Here is a 21,726-nt window from a genome sequence, read left to right on the forward strand (position 1 = left end):
TACCTAATGTTAGGTACCTTAGGTAACGCTAGGTGCTGCAGTACTCGGAGGTGAGAGAAGTGGTGTAACTGTGGCTTTCAACGTGGAGTACCAAACGGCACTCCAAGAGGAAAATACGGTAAACGGACGAGGTACCAAGTAAGCCACTTTGAATAGAGGTTGACAAGAAGGCAGGGACGTAAAGTCTAGCTGGTAAGCCCCGTAATGCTAAATTCCCTTTACAACAGGAAGGTATCTTGAGGTAGACGACAGGGTGGGTGTTTCCCCCCACAGCCAGGGCATCTTACCCATGTCGACGTGCTTTCTCCCACGCGGGGTGTCGCCCCTGTCTTGAGCTGCCATGCGTCACCTGCGAGCTGAGATTTTGAGATGGTGTCCTTCGGTGTCTCCCCATACCTGCTTGAGGAAGAAACTGGAAGTCGAGTACCTTCTTAAGGCACCTTACTTTAAATACGTACCGAATCTGGCCTGACGTTGCGTGACCTCACGCTGACCGTTCGCGGACGGCCCCACTTGGCCGCTACCCGTCCGAACGTCCCGGTCGGGGAAGAGCCTCTGCATGCTCCTTCCTGGCCCTACCTTACCTTCCATGTCACCTTTTGTGCTTAGGTAGGTACCTACTCATGCAGGGCACCTCCTTCTGCTTCCTTTCCTTGATACCTGGAGGTACTCTGCCATTCGCATGACTGTGCCTCTTGTTCTACTCGCTCGTTACATGGCACTCGATACCGCATGTTAAAACTGTGCCTGCAGCAGGTACGGTCGGTACGGTCGTTACGGTCCAAGACACGTCCAAATCCAATGCAAAATGCAAGGTGAGGGCAGGTGAGGCGACCTACAACCGCTCCTTCTCTGACAACGTCTTCTCCTGTCCGAAGGCGCAGATACGGCAGGAATCGTCCCACGGTGGCTTCCCCAACCCGGTCAACCTCTTTGGCAACCTGACCTCCTCCTGCCTTTCCGCCCTCCAGAGGTCGTCTCGTCGTGCCTTCCCATATTGCTGTTCGCTTCAGTTGTTTCCCAGTCCGGCAGCTGCTTCCCAATTGATCCTTCCCATTGATGTTCGTCCGCCTACCAGCATCCCGCGTCCCGTCTGCCCCCCTCCTTCCCCTAGCCTGCCTGACACGCCTCCCACGCCTGCCACGCTTGCCATGCCTCATTTTTGACCGTGTCTGCCCACGTTACCTCCTTCGCTCCCATACCTACCTTACTCCAGCCTGCCTCATCACAAAACTCTTCCCTCCCCTCGCATCGAAAATTTCTCCCCCTGCTTCACTTCTTCTCTCCGTCAACAATCCATCTCTCAAGTCTACCGCTCAGTAAGGTAGACGATTGTGCTCAGCACACCTCAGACTCTGCCCTGCGAGAGGCATCGATTCCATCAGCGACACTTCCCTTACCTACTCAATACTAGATCCCAAAGCTCAATCTCGCCAAACACCGCCCATCATGGTGAACCCTAAGCAGCCGGGTCGCCAGTTCTCACTGGGAGCTTCCGCTCACCGCAGGAGACAGATGAGCAACATGCACGAGCAAGGCAATCATTTTGGTCCAGCTTTGACTGTGAGTTAACCCCTCCCGCCTATTCACGATATCCATCGCCTTTCCCCGCATGTCTCACTTTCATGGTCTGATGCGTCCATTTCACCCATTTTGTGAGACAATGAACCGAAGCTTCCGCTCAATTGATGAATTTCTGTCCTGGTTGTTTGTTAACTCAGTTCACTTCGTCGCTGTGTTCCTTTAGTTGCTTGCTGTGCAGCTTTTGAACGAAAAAAGGAACTTCACTGACAATACTGTTACAGACCCTCTACTGCGGTATCTCTGCCGTTTTCGCCGACTCCCACACTGCTGTGGTTGCCCTTGCGATCCATGACACTGTCTACCTCTTGGACTTCACGGTCAAGCATATCAACCTTGACGATAGCTCCCAGACCGGCAACGATGCCATTGCCGACTATGTCATCAATACTCTTGAAGACTATGAGCATGCCAACTTCTCCAAGTTCATTGGCGCTGGTCTGCCCATGACCCTCAAGTACATGAGCCAGACTCTGTGCTCCCGTCTTTGGCTCGAGCTCGACATCGTCCCCGTTGTCTTGCGCCCTGACGATGAGCACAAGGAGAAGAGCTTCTGGGACATCAAGCGCGTTGACGAGCAGGCCGATTCCATGGCCCGCAAGTGCATCATGTAAGACCGACTTTTTTGTTGCCTCATGTGCTTTGTGACTGACGAAATATTGCAGGAATTTTGGACCTTCCCTCGTTCCTCTTCTCCAGGTTGGCTGGAGAGGTGTCGTCCAGACCGACGCGGGCTTCCGTGTGCAGCTCAACACTATCCAGAACCACAAGGATACCTGCGGTGCTCCGACTTGGGATGCCACCATGTTCTTTGCCAAGCTGCTTCGCGAGAACAAGACCAAGATTGCCTTCTTCAGCAGTACCCCTCAAGGTGGAGGAGTCGCCTTGATGCGACATGCTCTCGTTAGGTTTGCTCGAACTATTGGTGTCGACCTGACCTGGTATGGTATGTTGTTTTCCGCATTGGACCGAGACCACGTTGCTGTTGGAGAATCGTACGGATCTGACATCATAGCTAGTGCCCAAGCCAAGGCCTGGCGTCTTCAGGGTGACCAAGAATATCCACAACATCCTCCAGGGCGTCAGCCACCCCGATCAGCGCATCTCGGCTGAGGAGAAGCAGTCCATTATCGACTGGATCACGGACAATGCCAACCGTTACTGGCTTTCCGAGGGAGGTCCTCTGCGACCCCCCGAAGAGGGCGGAGCCGACGTTGTCATGGTGAGATTTCCCCAAACCCAGTGTCCCCCGCTTGATGCAGCTAGCTGCTATCCCCAAGTTTTGCTACCCCTCCCCCCACTTGCACAACTACCCCTCCACGGATGCATCCAATGTGGAATCATCTCCACAGGAGCTCGCTCGTCGGGTTCGCCCCACCCCTCTACTGCTTGACAGGACACCACTGCATCACATCCCAGCTACGATCATGGACGGCTGCTAATATTGTATGCCCCATCCAGATTGATGACCCGCAAATGCCTGGCTTGATTCCCCTAATCAAGAAGATTACACCGGATCGTCCTGTCCTCTATAGATCCCACATCCAGATTCGCAGCGACCTCACTGGAAAGGCTGGCTCCCCTCAGGAGGACATCTGGAACTTCCTGTGGAGCAACATTCAGCATGCCGACATGTTCATCAGCCATCCCATTCCCATCTTCGTTCCGCACAACGTGCCTCGCGAGAAGGTGGTCTACCTCCCGGCCACCACTGATTGGCTCGATGGTCTAAACAAGCCTCTTAACAAGTGGGATACTGGCTACTATGGCCACATCTACAATACTGCCTGCCGTAACCAGGGAATGACTGAGCTGGAGTGGCCTGCGCGCAAGTACATCATCCAGGTGGCTCGCTTCGACCCGTCCAAGGGAATCCCCACCGTGATTGACTCCTATGCCGAATTCCGGCGTTTGTTGGAGGAGAAGGGCGAGACGGACATCCCTCAGCTCGTTGTCTGTGGCAATGGCTCAGTCGATGACCCTGACGCGAGCATGATCTACGATCAGACTATGAATCAGCTCGAGAAGCATTATCCTCATCTCGTCAAGGACTGCAGCATCATGCGCCTCGAGCCCAATGACCAGCTCCTCAACACCGTCATTGCCAACGCTCACGTTGTCCTTCAGCTCTCTACCCGCGAGGGTTTTGAGGTCAAGGTCTCGGAGGCGCTGCACGCTGGCCGTCCAGTCATTGCGACTCTTGCTGGCGGTATTCCGCTTCAGGTCAAGGATAACGTCAACGGCTTCTTGGTCAAGCCCGGCGACTACAAGGCCGTTGCAGGTCATCTATTGAACCTCTTCACCGATGCTGACCTGCACAAGAAGATGAGCCACGCCGCCGCCACTGGTGTGAGCGATGAGGTCGGCACTGTCGGCAATGCTCTGGGCTGGTTCTACCTTGCCGCCAAGTGGGCCGAAGTCGGTGTCAAGCCTGGTCTGCGCGGCAATGAGCGCTGGGTCAATGACATGGCTCGCGAGGAGGCCGGCAAGCCTTACAGCGACAGCGAGAACCGTCTACCTCGTCACTTTACTGAGAAGAAGGAGATTCCCGTCGTCTCTGGAAAGACTAATGGCCAGAACGGTGACGATGGCCACTAAATGTCTGGGGCTGATTTCCTGCGAATAAACGTATTATGAGGTTGTGGCATGTTGCGGCTCGGACTTGAGGCACTAAGAAATCATGGTATCGTGGAAAGAAAAAACGGCGGTTCTCGGGGTCTTTCATAAACTGAGATGTATGGTTGCTAGATGGCTTTCTTCGTCAGTACTCGAATTGATATCCCCACTTTAGTACGACTTTAGTTTGTGAAACTGCAAATGTTATCTTTAACTGATGGCGAGAGGCGAGAGATGATCAGAGAGATGGTGTGAAGATGGGGGATGAAATGTTTCGATGAGGACAATTGTGTTGGGGTGATCCCAGACGACACCAGGTGACAGGTTTAGCTGGCGGACGGCCGAGAGCGCCGCGCAAGCCGCAAGCCCCGGTCGGATTTCCGATTGCTACATCTCCAGTCTCACCGCGAATCACTTGAATCAGTCAGTTGTCGCGGCCAGCCGCGCGTACCCAACGCACCGGGCTGCGAACCAGGGCCATTCTGGGAGCTGATCCTTCCGATTGATAAGCTAAGCCGCAGCCATAAGCTGCCACCTCCCGAGCTGTGCCTCCGTTTTTATCTTTTATCTTTTCGTTTTGTTTTATCTCGACTGAACATGGCTCAACAGTGTTTCTAGATCTGGTGTGTTCCTTTTCCAAATCCGTACCTCAACTTTGTCCCAAGGTGAACATTATGGTTCACCTCGTCTCGGCCGCCGCCGTCTTGGCGCTATCTGCTGGCCTGGGTTTATCTCCGGTGACGGCTCTCGTCTCGGCCGAGCCCATTTCGGCGCCGCGACCGCCTAATCATCAATCACCACCGACAACAACATCATCGTCGTCAGTCGACTTCGCGCCGAGCGCGGATCATGCGCGAGAGAATGCGGTGCACATCTTCAACGCCGTGCACTCTGCCATGCGGCAATGGGGTTCCTCGCTGCATCACAACGGGCTGGGTCTCATTCCCGCCACGGTGCCCAAGGGCACGCTGCTGTATCACGGCACGAGGTCGAATAGTACCCCCGACAGCTTCGAGTGGCTCGCGTTCGAGATGGAGCACTCGGAGGGGTTCGCGAGGAGCTTCCGGGGCGGGAGGGGGTCGCCGCCTCCGAGGCCGCCTGGGAAGGGTAAGGGTCCCGGGGGTCCGCCGGGTAGTGGTGGCGGTGGACCACCTGAAGGACCGCATGGCTCGGAGCCTATTCTCATGATGGGACAGGAGGGAAGTCAACGGCCTATTGGGGCGGATGTCGACGACGATGATGACAGAAAGAAGCCTCCTCCGAAGGGACCTGGCGGACCCGGCGGCGGCGACGGGAAGCCCGTCCGGGGATACTTCCACACCTACCGCGCGAAGCGGGATCTGAAGCTGCTGTACCTCGACGGCATGGCGGCCGGTAAAACTGGCATGGGCACGCTCGACACACAGGATTTCCTGCTGCGCGGTCTCAAGGAGGCGCCCGGGTTCGGGGAGTGGGACCGGGCCGCCGATATATGTGATGTCGTCAAGGCGTGGGGTCTCGACGGTGTGATTAGGATGGAAATCGGCTTCGAGGCGATTTACTGCGACTTCCACGACGGACTTGCGCTCGAGAGCGTGCTGCGGCGGCCGTGGAATGATGTCCCCGAGGCAGGGGGCGGTATCGACATGTTTGAGTGGGCGAGGGCCGTCGGGCAGCGGTATGATGGCATCGGCGGCGGGCGGGTGAGGCTTGGGTTTGGGGGGATGGTGAGCGGGTTGTGGTATCCTTTGAATGTGAGTAATCCGAATGGGAGGGTCGATATGCCGCGCCTGGGACGGTTGACGGAGGCGGAGAGGGGAATTATGCTTGGACGGGTTGGGGAGATTGTAAAGGGGGCGGGGTGGGAGGATGGGAGGGTTGATTGGCAGGGCGTTGTTGATATGATTGTTACGAGGCATGGGGATCGGATTGAGACGTTGGCGGATGAGGGGGCGGATGGAGGGGATGAGGGGTTTGTGGCGCAGGTTTTGACTGTTACGAATACGTTTGTGGATTATCCGAGGGATGCGGACGATTCTGCTGTTGTTGCGAAGGAGCAGAAGGAGGAGGAGGATGAGTACGTGAGAGAGGCGAGGGAGCGGTGCGTGAAGCACTTTTTGACGCCGGCGACGGTTTGGAAGGCCGAGTGGACACCCGAAGACGGGATGATGTACATTGCTGTCGATGCTGTCGTCCAACGGCTCTGCGGAGATCTCTTTGATGTCCGGGGTCTCGTTCTACAGGCGTTACCGGCGTTGGTCGGGGCCGTTTCCGAGGCGGAGGTCCGGCGCGTGGTCGACGACAGTCACGGGGACGACGACAAGAAGCTCGAGGGTGCGGTGACAAAGGGCCGCAAGGTGATTCAGGCGCTGAAGGAGGATCTCGGATGGAGCACGTGGAAGAAGTGTAGGCCTGGGTGCGACGTCGGGGAGATTTGCTTCATTGCCATGTGGCCTTTTGGGCTGGAGGAGGATCACTTCCATCCGAGCTGTCATAACCGCAGTTCGTTGGCGGGCAGGGATGGGCGACGGGGTACTGGGAAGGGGTATTGGGAGTGGGAGCCTAGGCCTTGAGGGTGGTGATGTAGATGGAATAGGAGGGGCGGGTAGATTTCCTTGGTGTTTCGATTTGGATCGAGATGTTTCCTAGATTCTAGCTCGCTTCTATATCGAGATCCTGACACGGTTCTAACTTTGAACCGTTTTGCTGGAGAGTGAATACGACGCCGGTGATGTGTATTCACCTCGACGAAAGAATACTTGAATCCCTTTCTCCCCGTTCCTGTCACCAAGCGCTTCGGGTAAGTTGGTCGAGGGGTTCATGGGGGAAGACCCGAGTGTGGATCTCAGTCCCTTCGACCGACGGATCTGACGTTTGGTTTTTTGTTCGATTCCATATCGAGGAATGACTTTTCGTGAATTTCTAGAAATTGTTATAAGGCTGTTGAAGTGAAGGAACAGATGATAGGCATTACGCACCACTTGACCGGATTAAATTTGCCAGTATATCTGCTCTTCATGACGAGGGCAGTGTATTTCTTTTTAGTATATTCAATGCTCGATTTCGTATAACAAATTCGTGATGCCAGCCTAGCCAGTACAGGCGATCTTTCTCTTGTTCGTCTTCGCCTTGTTCTTTTGGCCACTCAGCGGCGACGACGACCGCGGCTTGAGAAACATACAAACGTGAATGTCACTCGACCCAGAGAAGCTCTAAAAATCTAAGATTCTGCTCGTTCACCATGGACACCTGACTTCCCGGGTTGACATCTACCAACAGAGCAGGTTCTCAAGGTGGCCATATTTCGCCTCAATGGGACTCTCGCAATGGTAATATATCGGAAGAGCGTGAGTGAAAGCATGTTAATTGGTCCCTTCAATCCAAACGTCGGCGTTTTCTTCCCGTTGAGCCGCTTCTTGGGATCGATTTGGTGGTGATGAAGGATGAGATGGCAGCAAACTATCAGGTTGATATCCCGACCACAGCAAAACCCTCGACAGGCGATGTGCCACGACAATTGCCACACTATTGCGAAAGATTCATGTAGATTCAACGTCAAGTTGGCATTTGCAAGAACACAATATCCTGACATCTCATTGACCTGGTGGACTTTCGGCCTCAATCTACTTCCGCAAATAAACCTCCGCCTCAATCATCTCAAAAATAAAATCCTTCACCGAGGAGATGCAATATCCAAAACCAAATCATCAAAATTCCAAATCCCATGAATCTCCATCCAAAGATCCAAATCTAGACCCAGTCAACCCACGGTTGACGTTGTGTGTCGTCGCGTTGGTCATGCTCACCCAAAAAAAAATGGTCCCACAAAGCTCGCACCTCGGACATTTCGCAATAGCGAGATCTGCGAGGTCACGACTCGGCGCACACTGCGTAACGACGTAAACGTGCCAAACGCACCAAGGCAGCTGCGGTAAAGTGGAATCATGCCAAGATTGGGGTAACGGTGCCTTCAGCAAGCACGTCTTTACTGCGTATCATGAGTTTACACTGTCGGTTTGGGGCTTCTTGCGCCAAAGCCAAAGGTAGGAGACGTGAACTGGGTGCTGGTACTTGTTTTCGTGCTGAGAATACCTACTCTATCGAACCATACTCGACCTCAAAACTCTCTGCGCTCGTCAATGAGAAAAGCATGATTGGTCTTCGTCCACGGCATGCATCGTTCTAGAACATTTACACGCAGGCACACTCGTCCAAATCAAGGGTACCACAATGCTCGCGGCCACGACCCACGATCTATCCCCACCGCCCTCTTCCCTGAACACGCATCACGCCCTACGCGACCCGGTCCGCGGAGAAGGTTTCCCCAGGTCCCAGGTCATGGGCCCCTCCGCTAGCCCTGTGGGATCATCGGGAGGGATCGTGGAACCACGACATTTCTTTGGGCATTGGATTCTCACTGCGGTTCCGCGTTTGTGCGTTTTCTGTTTCTTACAAAGTCATCCCGGGAAATCTCGCGAGGTATTAGGTAATTGCTCCCAGCGCGTCAGCTGGCGGCGCAAAGCTGCACTGATGTGGCGGCGGGATGCGGGAGAGCGCAGCGGGATTGTTTTCTTAGCGTTGTGGCCGGGCTGGGGATAGGCGCCGTTGGGGTTCGTTGGTTAATGGTCATGGGATAGCTTAAGGCACGAGGAATATCGGATTCAAAGTCTTGATCAAGTCATAGAGGCTCATCCATTGCACAGGAGTTCAGCACCTGGGATGAGTCCGATGGAGACTTTCATCCCGTCGGCTCGGGGAGAGTTGGAACTGGAAACTGGGCACCCTCGCGGTGATCTTTTTCCAGCCCTAGTATCCGTATTTGTTTGTTGTCCAAGAAAAATCAATTTGCTTCCGAGTCGAGTCAGCAGGAAAACCCAGTGCTCCTTTCTCGTCATATTTGCTATAGTCTACCCACAAATGGGCGTCCACTAAGGCGTCGAACGATATTCAGCGAAACTAGCAGGACGGTGACTCCCACGAAATGTGACGCAAATGCCCAACTGAACCCGTACGGACGAATTACAAACAGATCGAATTACAAGCCACTCAAAACGGGAGTGGCGGTGCGACATTGTTGTCTCTCGTCTCTGAAATCCATGTTTCTCGCCTGTTGAACTCTTGACTCTTGACTCTTGACTCTTGACTCTGGTGAGTGTGAGGCGTCGGCCACTCGGTACACCTCACCCTCCATGTTCCACCGTCCCTTTCCTCACCATCTGTCAAGAATCAATTCCAGGCACAGAATCGATAGCTGGGGACGCCACTGTAATCGACTGAGAGGAAAAAAGAGAAACCAGTGTCTAGCATCCCATGTACCCTGCTCCAACACACGCCACAGCTGGTTTCCGCCTGCAGAATTAGGCTTTGACAGGCGAGGGAGGCAGCGTTGCTAATTGAGTTAGTGCCAGGAACCACCTACGCCACCAGAGAGGTTGGATGTTTCTGGCTCCTCTGGAACTCGGACGCTTGGCCGCCGCGCCGTGCTCGTGACAACTTTGACAGAAGAGAGTGCGCGTCTGCAACATCTCAGACCTTGGAGACTCCGAGGGCGGTTCTCGATCCATCTTGCAGCTTGCATGCTGCTACCGGCTGTTACCGGCAGGGCAGAGAGGTCAGTGCCATTACGCAGTGACGAGTGGCACGTGAATGAGGCCTTTGAAGTCGGCGGTTCTCACCGAATCTACGCAACAAGTCTGTCGCCGCTTCATCCACAGTGGGTTCCTTCATCAATGAGTGTCCACGATGTAACGACTCAGTGTCGCTATGGCGATCCAAAAGTGACGCAACTGCAAAGTAAATGCCAAAAACAACCCCAAGGTCCAGACTTACTCTCCGTGGATTAGCATTTGCAACCCTGTAATCCAGTCGGCAGCTCTGACGAGCCACGCGAAAGCGGCCGCTGACGATTCCGCCCTCGTCGGCGTGGTCCATGGTCCTCTGGTCAGGGGTGACCCCCGGCCGTCCTGGGAAATGGATCCCGTTGCCGACGTTGTGGCCCATTGAACGGGTGCGCGCCGCGGAGATGCAAGATTCAACGACATGTGGAACTCCGACCCGAATGTCAGGCCACCGGCAGTGAGCCATGTTACGGGACGCCCGGTTTTTCTGTGGAGGCCAGCGGCCATGAGCGGTCCGCACACATCGTCGACCATTGAGAAGCCTGATATTTGTCAATTGTAAACGTCGTCCCGTGGAAATGGTGCACCTTTGTCCTAGGAAATAAATACTGCCCGAGTCTCCCGCTTCTGAAACGGAAGAGAGAAGAGAGGAAGTATCACTACCTATCCAGACATCAGACTTCAGACTTTCGTCACACAGACAATAAGAAATTTCAGACTTCAGACTGCTGAGCACTGGCTGCAGCACATCATCATCATCATCATCATCATCGTCACAGTCAGCCTCAACATCACCTCCGACTTACCACCCTTGGTAGATGTTCTCCCTCTTCAAGACCACTCGTCTTTTGCCAACTTTGGCTCGTCCCACAAACAACCTTGTCCGAGCATTCTCCATCTCATCCGCCAGAATGGGCCTCACGCAAGACCAAATCAACATCGTCAAGTCGACGGCGCCCGTGCTCAAGGTGCACGGCGAGACCATCACGACCCTCTTCTACAAGGACATGATTGACACCCATCCCGAACTCAAGAACATCTTCAGTCTTCGCAACCAGGCCTCCGGTGAGCAGCCCCGGGCACTCGCCCAGTCTGTTCTCGCCTACGCCACGTATATCGACGATTTGCCCAAGCTCAAATCCGCCGTTGAGCGCATCGCTCATAAGCATGCGTCGCTGTACATTCGCCCCGAGCACTACGACATTGTCGGCCACCACCTTATGAAGGCGATTGGGGAAGTCTTGGGCGACGCACTTACACCCGAGATCGCCGAGGCTTGGACACTAGCATACGGGCAGCTTGCGCAGGTTTTCATCGGCCGCGAGAAGGAGATGTACCAGGAAGCAGGCACCTGGACAAATTGGCGCAAGTTCAAGATCATCCGCCGCATCGACGAGTCCGACTCCGTCACCAGCTTCTACCTCGCACCCTCAGACGGCAAGCTCCCCCTGCCCAAGTATCTACCGGGCCAGTACATCTCCGTGCAGGTCCCAGTACCGCAACTCGGCGGCATCACTCAGCCCAGACAATACAGTCTCAGCGACGCGGCGACACAAGGAGAGTACTACCGCATCAGTGTCAAGCGTGAGGCGACAGTGGTGGACGCGCCGGAGGATGACCTGAAGAAGGGCCTGGTTCCCGGCCTCATTTCCAACCTGTTGCACGACGGCTACCAGGTTGGCGACGAGATCGATGTGTCGCACCCGCAAGGAGACTTCTTCCTGGATGCGAAAGAATCCGAAAAGGCGGACGTTCCGTTGGTGCTTCTCTCGGCAGGTGTCGGTGCAACGCCGCTCATGTCGATCCTCAACACGGTGCTGAGCCCGGAGTCCAAGACGCCGAACCGGCCGATCAAGTGGGTGCACGCCGCACGCAACAGCAGCAACTTGGTATTTGCCAAGCACATCCGGAACCTGACGCGGGAGCGAGAGAACGTCAGCGCGCATATCTTCCTCAATGAGGTCAAGCCAGGAGACGAGAAGGGGCAGGAGTACGATTACGAGCAGCACCTCGACCTGAAGCAATTGCCGGAAGAAGAGCTCGGCCTCGCCGACAAGAGAACCGAGTACTACGTCTGCGGGCCGAGAGATTGGATGCTCAAGGTGAGACTTGTGTTGGAAGGTTTGGGCGTCGAGAGGGAGAGAGTGAAGCTGGAGCTATTCGCAACTGGTGACGTCGAGCAGTAGTCAGTCAACAGCAGTGATTTGAGTATCAGATTAGACAGGGCTGAGAGAGAGAGGGAGAAAAGGAAGAAAGAAAGAAAGAAAGAAAAATATTTGGCTGGGATCTTGCGAAGGGATGATTGGGCGGGGCGACAAGTTTTGGTATCGAACTGAAAGAGGTTCTTTTCCTCGCGCGCACCTTGCTTGAATTGTAATTGTATTGATAGATAGATACCTCTCTGAAATTTTCAAACAATTTTGTCATTGTGAACGACAAGTTGTGTGTCGAGAGTTCGTTACTTTTTTGCCTTGTGTCCTTTTTTCGTGACTTGGTCCTCCCTCGGCCGTGCGAGTCCAAGTTTTTCTTTTTCCCAGCTGCGCTGTTTCGAGGCGATGGGTTTTGCGAAAATTTTCTGACGTGTAGAATTTGACACGATCTTGCGCACAGGCTGAAAAATGAGGCTTCTAGACGCCAAGTCGAATCTTGGGATGTAGCAAGTTGATGAGATTCAGAAGATGAAGTTGATATTGACATCGAACAACGATCGTTGTTGATAATACGCCCTCTATCGGCTAGGCACTGCATCGAATCGGGACGGTCCGCTGGTGAACCAGAGTTTGAGATTCTGAACTTGGGCGTTACGGTGTAGCAGCCAAGCGACTCGTTCGTGCCATTGCTATAATGCATCAAGTAAGCAGCCCGCCGTTGGGATGAAGCCTTCGTCCATGGTCCATAGGTTAAGGCGGAAGGGTGTGCGGACGAGGCTCGCGGCGTTCACGAAGGGAAGACTGGACGAAACCAGAAAAAATGGGTTGGGTGACACAGAGAAAAGTCGTATTCCCGGTATACTTTGCTTTTTCTCAGCACAGAAAAGTGACGAGTAACTTGGCTCTGGCGCCCAAGTTGTGCATCGTGACGATGGATGTCAGGACCAGGCGTCGAGACACGGCTTGCAGGCGGGATGGCTCCCCGAGCGGGAGCTTGCGCGGGAGCGGGTGCGATCCGGGAGGGCAGCTAATGGAATTGGGACCAGCAGGGAGGCGGAATCATGGCTTTGGGTCCGTCGATCTGCGATGCAGCGACCCACCGATCCAGCAGCTACCCATGGAGCATCGGATCGACATGGATAGTCAGGAGGAGGCCAGCTGCATATTCCCCGTTCATCAGGGTCCGCCTTGATGGGATTTCGGATCCAATGTGAGATGCGATGAACGTCAGCGCAGGGGTGGGAGGGGTGTAGAAGAAGATATACCCAGAAAGATACGCTGAAAAGCCAGTCTACTTGACGGTAGACCTGAAGGGAGCAGGAGCCGAGGCGGCTGGCGATAGATCCGGATCAAGGGTCATGCTAGTATGGTAGAATATGTCTCCAATGTCTGAGTCTTGAGGGACCTAAGATGGAGCTGATGGAGCTGATGGACGAGACGGGAGAGGTGGGCGAGGTGGGCGAGATTCAGATGATGGATGTGAGGTCAGAGTAAAGAATTTGCGGCCAATAGATGGAGAGGCGTCGAGACCTGTGAGGATTGTCCGTACCTTACCGCGGTAAGTGACTTACATCTCGAGGCAAGACCTCACTGGATCGGCCCAGGGGTTCAGTTCGGCCGTGATTGGTGAGACCACGTGCCCGGGGAGTCGGGGCTCCGGTGCCGAGCGCTAAGAATAAAACAGGCAAAACCAGTGGCCCAGGTACGGCCAGGTCACGTTATTCTGGGAATGGGAGGCAAGAGGTACGCGGCTGTACAGAAGGTACCTGCTTGCCTTAACTTCGAGGTAGCTAGAATAAGGTATCTTAGAGCCTGAGGAGGAAGTTGCGAGGGCAGTGGAGGAGTACTGAGGTGGGAGACGGAAGCTGCACCTGCCGCCCTCGGCCTCCGGGCAAGTCCCCACCTGCCGTCGCCGTCCCCGGATCCGTCGGCCGGAAACAGGTACGTACTTTGTGCTGCCATCCGGGTCGGGTGTGCCTTCCTCCCATCTTGCGTGCTGTCTCCCTCCCGCTCAACGCTGCCACCTCAATCATTTCCACTTCTCACCAACACCAAGCCCCAATTCCAACACCAACATCCTCCCGCCCACTTGTCGACGAGACTGCCGTTTTTCCCTTTGGAATGTTCAACTCCCACTAGAGATTCCGTACGTGGCTGAGCGCGTGTAGTCGTACCCTTGGGCGCCGCTTCTCCATCTCTTTCGCCCATTCTTGCTTCCCTGCGTCAGGACAGGGGGCCCGCCGACATGACAGGGGCTCAATTCCCATCCATCTGGCACCACTAATCTTTTCCTTTCTCAATCATCTTTCTTCTTTCTCTTCCCCTTCCTCTCTTTTCCATTCACTCGGCTCCATCGCCCGTCCCGACGATCAGATTTATCGCCTCCCACCTCTTATTCTCCTAGTCAATCGCCTGCGCTAACTCTCTCATGGTATGGCCTCGACCACGGTCATATTCGACTGCTCACTGCTCACATCGACCCAGGCATCTCGCTCGATGGATCGATGGATCTCCGGAACTGTCCCGGCATTGCCAGGCCCCCATGTCCAATGATCTCACTCACATTGATCATTTTTTCACCCATCGTCGTCATTCCAGGGGCCTCGGGAAGAAATCATCGAGTGGAATCCTGACGGGCCTAAGGGCCAGAGTTCTGGAAGAGTCAGCTGCATTCCGTCGTGATGCCCACTCTCGCCCTGTCCTGCCACCCAAGATCCTGCGACCAGCCGAAACCCATCGCCCTCTCAGGGGACACGAATCACAAGGATGGCCACTGTGGAATGCCGGTACTCAAACTCTATCCACGCATCTTGGTCACACCTCTTCAGTCCTCACCCCCCATCACGGGACACCTGGAAGCTGCGAGCTATTCGTATACTTGGTAGAACTACCTGAAGCTGGAGCTGCCTGGAGCTCAACATTATTCGTGTACCGCATGGGGTCTCTCCAATGACCAGTCTCCAACCGACCCTCCGCCTGTTCTAGAGTTTATGGACCAACGGCCTCCGTGGTCGAGAACCGCTGCTGCCCGGATGTCGCCCCTCGGCGATGGAATAGTGTGCCTCGCGGAACTTGAATTTGGGCTCTGGATTGGCAGACTATCTAGCACCCCACGCTGCGTGAGGGTCCTTCAGCGCGCCTCTCTCCATTATTCCAACGCGTCCAGCCGGCCCCAAAGCCGCCCAAGAACCTCTTTTGGGTCCCTCCCCCGTCAATATTGCACCTCGGTGCCAATATCGTTCACCTGATGTCCCAGTGCACTGGCCTAGAGTTCTCGTCTCTGCCGAGAAGCTGAAGAAAATTTCCGCGGGAGCGCGCATCCCGCCATGTAAGGACCCGAGAGACGACAAGCCAAGTCCGAAAGGGAGGGCAGCTGTCATAATGCACCAAACCGCAAAATCAACGCAACCCCGTCATGCCATGCCATGCCATGCTACCGGTTCTGACGGATGGCCGAGGCGCTGCGATAATGCCTAGTGTGGTGGAAGATGGGACCCGAGCTGAGCTGTCAACATACCTACGCGAGTCGTGGTTCAACAGCACGGGCAGTTGCATGATCTGATGCCTCATTCCGTGGAACGGCCCGCATTCGCGCACCTGGCACTGCGACCGCCGACTATTATGCTAAGCTGCTGGCTGCATCGTGCCGGCACTGCTCATGGCACTGTCTGGACCACCTGGAACACCAGTTCATCCGACCCAATTTTTGTCATTTCGTTTCGGCCGCAGTCGCCTGAACAATCGCAATCCGCACCAACTAAAACAAAGAATCTTATTCTTTGAAGCAGGAACATCAAACAACAATCGCATTGACAAGACGGTGGAAGGCGTCATACTCTGATCGGCTTCCAAACCAGCCTCGACGTTACCCGTAACCCGGGGCTACGCGGTGCCCAATCACAACATCCCACTCTGTCCTGTCTCACAGACTGGTGTGGTGACGCCGCTGACTGACTTCTTGGTGATCCCCCAGAGTCCCAGAGTGGTCATGGAGACTGGGCTGCCACGAGTCGAAGGCTGGGCGACACGGCCTCTTCCGCCTTTCACACCTTGTGCAACGCACCTCGGTTTCTCGTACCTTTTTTCGTGTCTCGTTGTGTCCCTCAAAAGCCTCCCTTGACACAAAAAGAGATTCCAGTTTTGTCTCCAGCCAGGGCAGACACGGGCACCTTTGTTTTGGCCCGAGGATTCTCGACTGTATCAATCGTCCGTCGTATTATCCTCCTCTACTCCGTACTCCGTAGGATACTCCGCACGGGATCCCGCCGTTCCTATCGAATGGCAAGGGTCTGACAGCCCAAACAACAACTCTTAGCTGTGAGATCACTAGCTTTCCTTAAGCTATTTGCGCCATCACGTCGGGTCGCCCTCTGACGTCCGGATTTGACCATGGCACAGCGGATACCAGAAGCTTGCAAGGGTCCGTCTTGAGGGGTAGTGTCGGTGATCCTTGCTAGCAATCAAGCCACCCACACTTTGGAGCTCCTCGATATCGCGCACTAAAACTGCATTCTCCCCAATCCGGCACGCAGCTCTAAGGGAATGCACGTTACTCACCGTCGACGGCGCGCCAGCCTAGGAACTCTCATGCTCTGCTCATCATCGACATCGTCTCCCGCTTGCCATCCAACCGCGCCCGCCAACTGCCCGCCTACAGCGCTTACTTGGCCTTCCCGCACGACAAAGAGACGGCGCCTTCCTGCCACCTTCTCGGCCGTATCCTTACCGATCTAACCTGCTTAAACCCACAACGGGCCCTACTCAACGGCCTCTCGTCGCAAGGCTGTCTCCTAGTCCACAACAACTTCCCACCATAACTTCCTTAGTCGACTACGGCATTACTTTTTTTCCCCGATGAAGATGTTGTCACTGGGCCTCCCAATCGTCAACTTCGGCCCTGGTTGCCCCCGGCGCTGACTCCGAACTTCACCGAGCGAGGCAAAAGGAGGCACAGAAGTCCAGCTGCAGGTGTGCTTCGCCCGGGTGGTGCGGGATGCCTCCCCTCTCGTTTTAGCTGGTCATCGTGCCTGAGGTCATCACGGCACGGCATCAGTGTCCCCCGCCCCTGGCAATAACGCACTGTGACAATCGTGGGATTCCAGATTGCATCAATCACTTGGGGGCTCCCATCTCGTCTGGTACACTGCGGCGCAAACACGGGGTACCCTGGTCGAAAATCCAGATTGCCGGGTTCGCAGCCACCAACAAATATTTGGTAACAAACAACCACGCAAGCCAGCCCAGCAAAGGAAGCAAACAACCCTCGAATCCTGACAATTTCCACGCATAACGAGCAAACATGTCTACGAAACCGTTAGACAGTTTTATTTTGCGGCTTGATTTCTGGGTCTTGACTGAAATTGCTCCATCCATCGGCTAAGCAACATCGGCTTGGCTTCATCCCGCTTGCCCGGTGTCGTGTCGTCGTGTCAGGTCGTGTCGTCCATCCCATCCCCGAGCCCGCCGGCTCACCAAGTTGGTCATCGAACTGAATCTGGACTCTACTCGAGCCAAGACGGCTCTCTCCATTGGCTACGTTGCGAGAATCACGGCGACTACGGAGACTAGGAGACTAATCCAAGCCGTCGTGGAGTCTACTTACGTGGTCGGCTGTGTCGTTGAAGAGCTTCCCGAAGCCGCTTGATAGCTCGATGGATCTTGGCCAGAAGGCTCGATGGGACGAGGCAGAGGCGGCGGGGAAGGCTTCGCCGTTATCTCTGCCACCTTGTGACATCTGACATATGAGGCAAGCGATCCAAGTCGAACCCGAGGCTAGGCGTCGAAAAGCTCGAATCGCGATCACAGGTTGCACAGCATCTGGTGCCTGCGCCGCGCTGCACCGTTTTCCTGAAGAAGATGGGTGCTAAATGTGACGTCCATCGACGACGCCGTCGAAGCAGGATCACCACTTGCCCCTAGGCCATTCCTTGGCACACAAACTCGGGGACCCGCCCTTTCAGCCACGTTCTGCATGCTCTTGCGGTCCCTGTCGACCATAGGAGACCACAGGAGACGATGGGAGACCAAGTGGTCCAAGGCCATGCCGCGCGGTGGTGGGGGAGCGGATTGGAGTGGTGAGTTACCTTGGTACCTAGGAACATCGGCTCGACTCGACTCGACTCGACGGTGGGTAAGAGACTCAGACAGACGCCACACCTGGCGGATGGTGGCCCGTCATGGTGGGAAAAAAAAGCTCTTTATGTTTTCTCTCTCTGGAGAGAGCTTTCTTTGTCCTTTTTCCATGCCACATCTGTCCAAACCTTTTCTGAGTTCTGACACTTCGTTTTTGCATGTTTCATCGTCTCCACAGACAGGGACCCTGGTGGATCTTCCGGCCCCTTGCAAGTGATCCTGGGCTGGTTAGTGCAGCTCTGTGCAGTGTGCAGATTGAAGAGAGGAGAACTAGAGACTGGGGGACTGGAGACATGTATCTCTCTCTGTCTCTCTGTCTTTCTGTCTGCGAGCTAGTGGAGCAGGTTTCTTCTTTCAGGCATCGTGCTCTCATACTGTCTAGTAATGAACATCGGATCGCTGAAGTCAGGCAAGGTCTGTACCGTGGTGCTGGGCCGCCGGGGAAGTGCCTATTGGTTGTCCAGGCGAGCAAGCGGTGCTGTTGTCTGCTCGATTCGAACGAACCAGACTGGATGGACTGACTGGAAGGAGGAGACTTGAGTCTTGTCTGTAGTTGTTCTGTACACCCCCTTTCCACTCCCTCCTCGTCGTCCTTTTTCCTGCTACGGACACCTACCAGGCAGGCTACCTTTCATGCCAGAGGTACGGATACCTTTCCCATATCCCGGTCCGTAGTTCTGGGGAGGTTAGCCCAGATGCTATTTCTTTCCAGTCCGAGAGGACAAGGTCCAGCATCCTCGCCCATATTCGCCATGTTTTACTATCTCGCTCCAAGGCTAGCCGATGACTGTCCAATCAAGGTAGCCCGGCACATCCAGTGCTTTTTCGACCGAGCGGGCTATGGTTGCGGCGAGGAATGGATCAGCTCGGGTCGTATCGTAGTCGATGCTCTTCGGTACCTCGCCTGCTCGCTGGATCTCTCTCTTTTTGCCCTGCACCTCATCAACGGTACTCTTGTCCCCGGTCGAGAGAAAAGCATTCATGTGTAGCTGTCTCATTGACTAGGGATCGGAGCAGCCCACTTCTTGGTCGAATGGATCCAGGCCTATTTGACTACACACCTCCCCTCACCCCCGACTCTCTGGAATTCCCTCGCAAATTGTTCTTGTTTTGCAAACGCCGAACCATGGCAGTGACAATGTCTGACGGTCCGATTCGGAAGGCCTGCGATCGGTGTCATAGGCAGAAGCTCAGCTGTAAGCGCGTCGGCGATGAAGCTTGTGAGCGCTGTATCAGACTCAAGGAAGAGTGCACTTCGAGCCCTTCTCTGCGGTATCGCAAGCAACACAGTCAGCAGCAGCAGCAGCAGCAGCACCACCACCACAACCACAACCACCACCAATACGGCTCAACAGGAGAGGTTGTACGAAGAGCCATCCCGACTCCCAAGCGGCAGCGTACAGAGAGCGGGGCCGCCCAAGTCACACAGTCCGATCAAGGTGAGTCTTTGGTGTCTTTGACTTGTCTAGAATAATCCTCCCTTTACTAATGATTCTTGCCTCGTGTAGTTATCGTCAAGACCCAACATGGTGGTCCCGTCTGTGGTAACACGGCATTCGGAGACAATGCTGTCGTTTCACCTGAGGCCATGCTTGACATGGTCGATTTCGACTTTGGCTTCGGCAACTCTGCCGGCCTCTATCAACCCAGCACAAACCAACAACAATTACCCCAGACTTTCACCGGAGCCATGGACGATCTGATGTCAGGACATGGAGATTCCATTACCCATCCGTGGAGCCCAGTCCACTCGGCAACTTCAGACTCGGCATTCACCTCACCCATGGCACCGCAAGCAGACCAGGTCGGCCGGGTCTATCTCGGAAGCCCTGCGTTGCAAAGGCAATCTTCTTCAAGATCGAGTAAGCCGCATGACTTTACTCCACCACGGCGAGCAAGGAAGCGTGTCAAGCAAAGAACAAGGCAGATCATGCTCCGGCCGTACGCTGCTGGCCAAGGACCATCGACTGGAGAGTGGATGCCGCGCATCACCGAAGTCAACTCCAGGCTCTTTGAGCTCTCGTCAAACCTACCCGCGCACATCGACTCATCCGAGGAGCCCGGCCGATCCAGCATAGCCTCAACGCCCGATGACGGAAGCTCTACCTCGGCGCCTTTCCCAGTTGATGAGATGTTCAAACTCTCTCGACACTTTGCTGACCTTCTTGCGGAAATGTCTCCACCGATGGAGGCCGCCTCTCCCGCAAGCGATGGCGGGAACTCTGTACTAGCCAAAGGACTCAACTCCTTGTCGGATCCGGCGACCTGTCTCTTCGTCCTCTCGACGTATGTTCGGCTTCTAGACATGTACCAGAAGGTCTTCAGCTGCATTCACTCAGAGCTAAATCAGCTTGAGTCGGGTCACCTGTTTCAGTCATGGAAACTTCCTGGCGTCACCGTGGGCTCCTTTGCCGTCGACTCGGCGCCGTCCCTCCAGATGTCTCTTACGATTCAGTTAGCGGAAGAGTTTCTTTTACAGATGCGGCGAGCATCTGCATCACTCGATCCGACTCTGCGATCGGATGGTTCACCAGCGGGAAAGGCCCCTGATGCAGCCTCAATGTTCTCTGGAGTAGTCGATGTCTCATTTCAGGCACTGAAGAGGCAAGAAGAAAGCCTAGGCAAGGAACTAAAGGATCTACGGAAGGCAATGGAGACTTCTCTTGACGGATGAAGACGAAGCCAAGGAGTGTAACCATGTTAGATAGTGCAAATTGCTGTATTGATGGCCTCGGTTTGCTTCTCAATATGCTTAGTGTGGAGAATTGGACGACGGATGGAGTTGTGTCATGGAGTTCATAGGATCGGATGGAGTCACTTTTAGACATGAGGAGCCAAGACAGCCTCAATCTGAACCACGCGGGACAAAGAAACGTCTTTCATGTGCAAGTACCCCATATTCTCCACGAGGAAGATATGCACGTTGATACATTGACTTTATGAAAGTTAAAAGTCACTACGGAACGGATCGCGCTTCCGAAATTCTTGAGTACAGGACCGTTTTCGTCGTCAGGTCTCTCTTGCTTGAGTCTTTGATGACATCGGTTGCTCCCAGCGCCGAAACAGACGTAAGTCACTTTTACACACGCTGGATGAGCCGTCGTTGAAGAAGAGGCGCCGTCTTATCAAGCCTCCCGGGCGGCCGATGGCGTCTGCGAGACCGAGATCGAGAGACTGGCTGACTAAATAATAGTCGGAATCCCGTTTGTTTGCTGGCAACTAAAATAGTCAACGCCGAACGTGCACGCCAAATAATCCCGGCGACCGTTCGAGACATTCTTCGGCCACGGAACTCCGAACCACCCCTTTTGATCCACCAACAGACAAACCATCGCCGAACCTCAACTCAACTTCCATCCCACACTCCCACACGCCCCCTACGCCCCTCCCCTTCCCAGATCCCCCCCAGTTCCTCTTCAGCACACCCCCGTACCGTGGGGGATCTGGGATCTTGGGTCTTGGGTTTCTGGGTGCTTGGGTCTAGGCGGAGTAAGGCGGTTTGCCCCCTTACTTTTTTGACATGGGGGCACAGGCGTCATGTAATCGACACTGTCCGCCAGGGAGGAACCATCGCGAGGTTTGATATTGTTGCTGCCATCAACTGATTGTCTATATATCCCTTCATATCGCACCGTCCAGTATGATGTCTT

General features: G+C 54.7%; 8 protein-coding genes across 8 annotated transcripts; 4 read left to right on the forward strand and 4 right to left on the reverse strand.

Annotated features, from left to right (window-relative positions):
• Nucleotides 1-1,449: 1,449 nt before the first annotated feature.
• Nucleotides 1,450-4,179, forward strand: CABS01_10753 (glycosyl transferase group 1; the record flags this gene model as incomplete). The annotated part of the gene is made up of 5 exons (XM_060544108.1): nt 1,450-1,563; nt 1,806-2,191; nt 2,247-2,527; nt 2,601-2,803; nt 3,043-4,179. 5 exons carry the CDS (start codon nt 1,450-1,452, stop codon nt 4,177-4,179), a joined length of 2,121 nt encoding a protein of 706 aa, XP_060398832.1.
• A 692-nt stretch (nt 4,180-4,871) lies between these two features.
• On the forward strand, nt 4,872-6,749 carry CABS01_10754 (uncharacterized protein; the record flags this gene model as incomplete). The annotated part of the gene is made up of 1 exon (XM_060544109.1): nt 4,872-6,749. The coding sequence occupies one exon, from the start codon at nt 4,872-4,874 to the stop codon at nt 6,747-6,749; it is 1,878 nt and encodes a 625-aa protein (XP_060398833.1).
• A 3,252-nt stretch (nt 6,750-10,001) lies between these two features.
• CABS01_10755 (uncharacterized protein) lies at nt 10,002-10,328 on the reverse strand (the record flags this gene model as incomplete). Its single annotated transcript, XM_060544110.1, has 1 exon — nt 10,002-10,328. One exon carries the CDS (start codon nt 10,326-10,328, stop codon nt 10,002-10,004), a length of 327 nt encoding a protein of 108 aa, XP_060398834.1.
• Nucleotides 10,329-10,705: 377 nt separating this feature from the next.
• Nucleotides 10,706-11,980, forward strand: CABS01_10756 (globin; the record flags this gene model as incomplete). The annotated part of the gene is made up of 1 exon (XM_060544111.1): nt 10,706-11,980. The coding sequence occupies one exon, from the start codon at nt 10,706-10,708 to the stop codon at nt 11,978-11,980; it is 1,275 nt and encodes a 424-aa protein (XP_060398835.1).
• Nucleotides 11,981-17,056: 5,076 nt separating this feature from the next.
• Nucleotides 17,057-17,678, reverse strand: CABS01_10757 (uncharacterized protein; the record flags this gene model as incomplete). Its single annotated transcript, XM_060544112.1, has 3 exons — nt 17,057-17,247; nt 17,417-17,516; nt 17,547-17,678. 3 exons carry the CDS (start codon nt 17,676-17,678, stop codon nt 17,057-17,059), a joined length of 423 nt encoding a protein of 140 aa, XP_060398836.1.
• Nucleotides 17,679-17,743: 65 nt separating this feature from the next.
• Nucleotides 17,744-17,986, reverse strand: CABS01_10758 (uncharacterized protein; the record flags this gene model as incomplete). The annotated part of the gene is made up of 1 exon (XM_060544113.1): nt 17,744-17,986. One exon carries the CDS (start codon nt 17,984-17,986, stop codon nt 17,744-17,746), a length of 243 nt encoding a protein of 80 aa, XP_060398837.1.
• Nucleotides 17,987-18,828: 842 nt separating this feature from the next.
• Nucleotides 18,829-20,750, forward strand: CABS01_10759 (uncharacterized protein; the record flags this gene model as incomplete). The annotated part of the gene is made up of 3 exons (XM_060544114.1): nt 18,829-19,039; nt 19,210-19,515; nt 19,585-20,750. The coding sequence occupies 3 exons, from the start codon at nt 18,829-18,831 to the stop codon at nt 20,748-20,750; spliced, it is 1,683 nt and encodes a 560-aa protein (XP_060398838.1).
• CABS01_10760 (uncharacterized protein) lies at nt 18,853-19,074 on the reverse strand (the record flags this gene model as incomplete). Its single annotated transcript, XM_060544115.1, has 1 exon — nt 18,853-19,074. The coding sequence occupies one exon, from the start codon at nt 19,072-19,074 to the stop codon at nt 18,853-18,855; it is 222 nt and encodes a 73-aa protein (XP_060398839.1).
• Nucleotides 20,751-21,726: the final 976 nt, after the last annotated feature.

Source organism: Colletotrichum abscissum, assembly GCF_030869225.1.
Source record: "Colletotrichum abscissum strain IMI 504890 chromosome Unknown Scaffold_28.1, whole genome shotgun sequence".
NCBI lineage: Eukaryota > Fungi > Ascomycota > Sordariomycetes > Glomerellales > Glomerellaceae > Colletotrichum > Colletotrichum abscissum.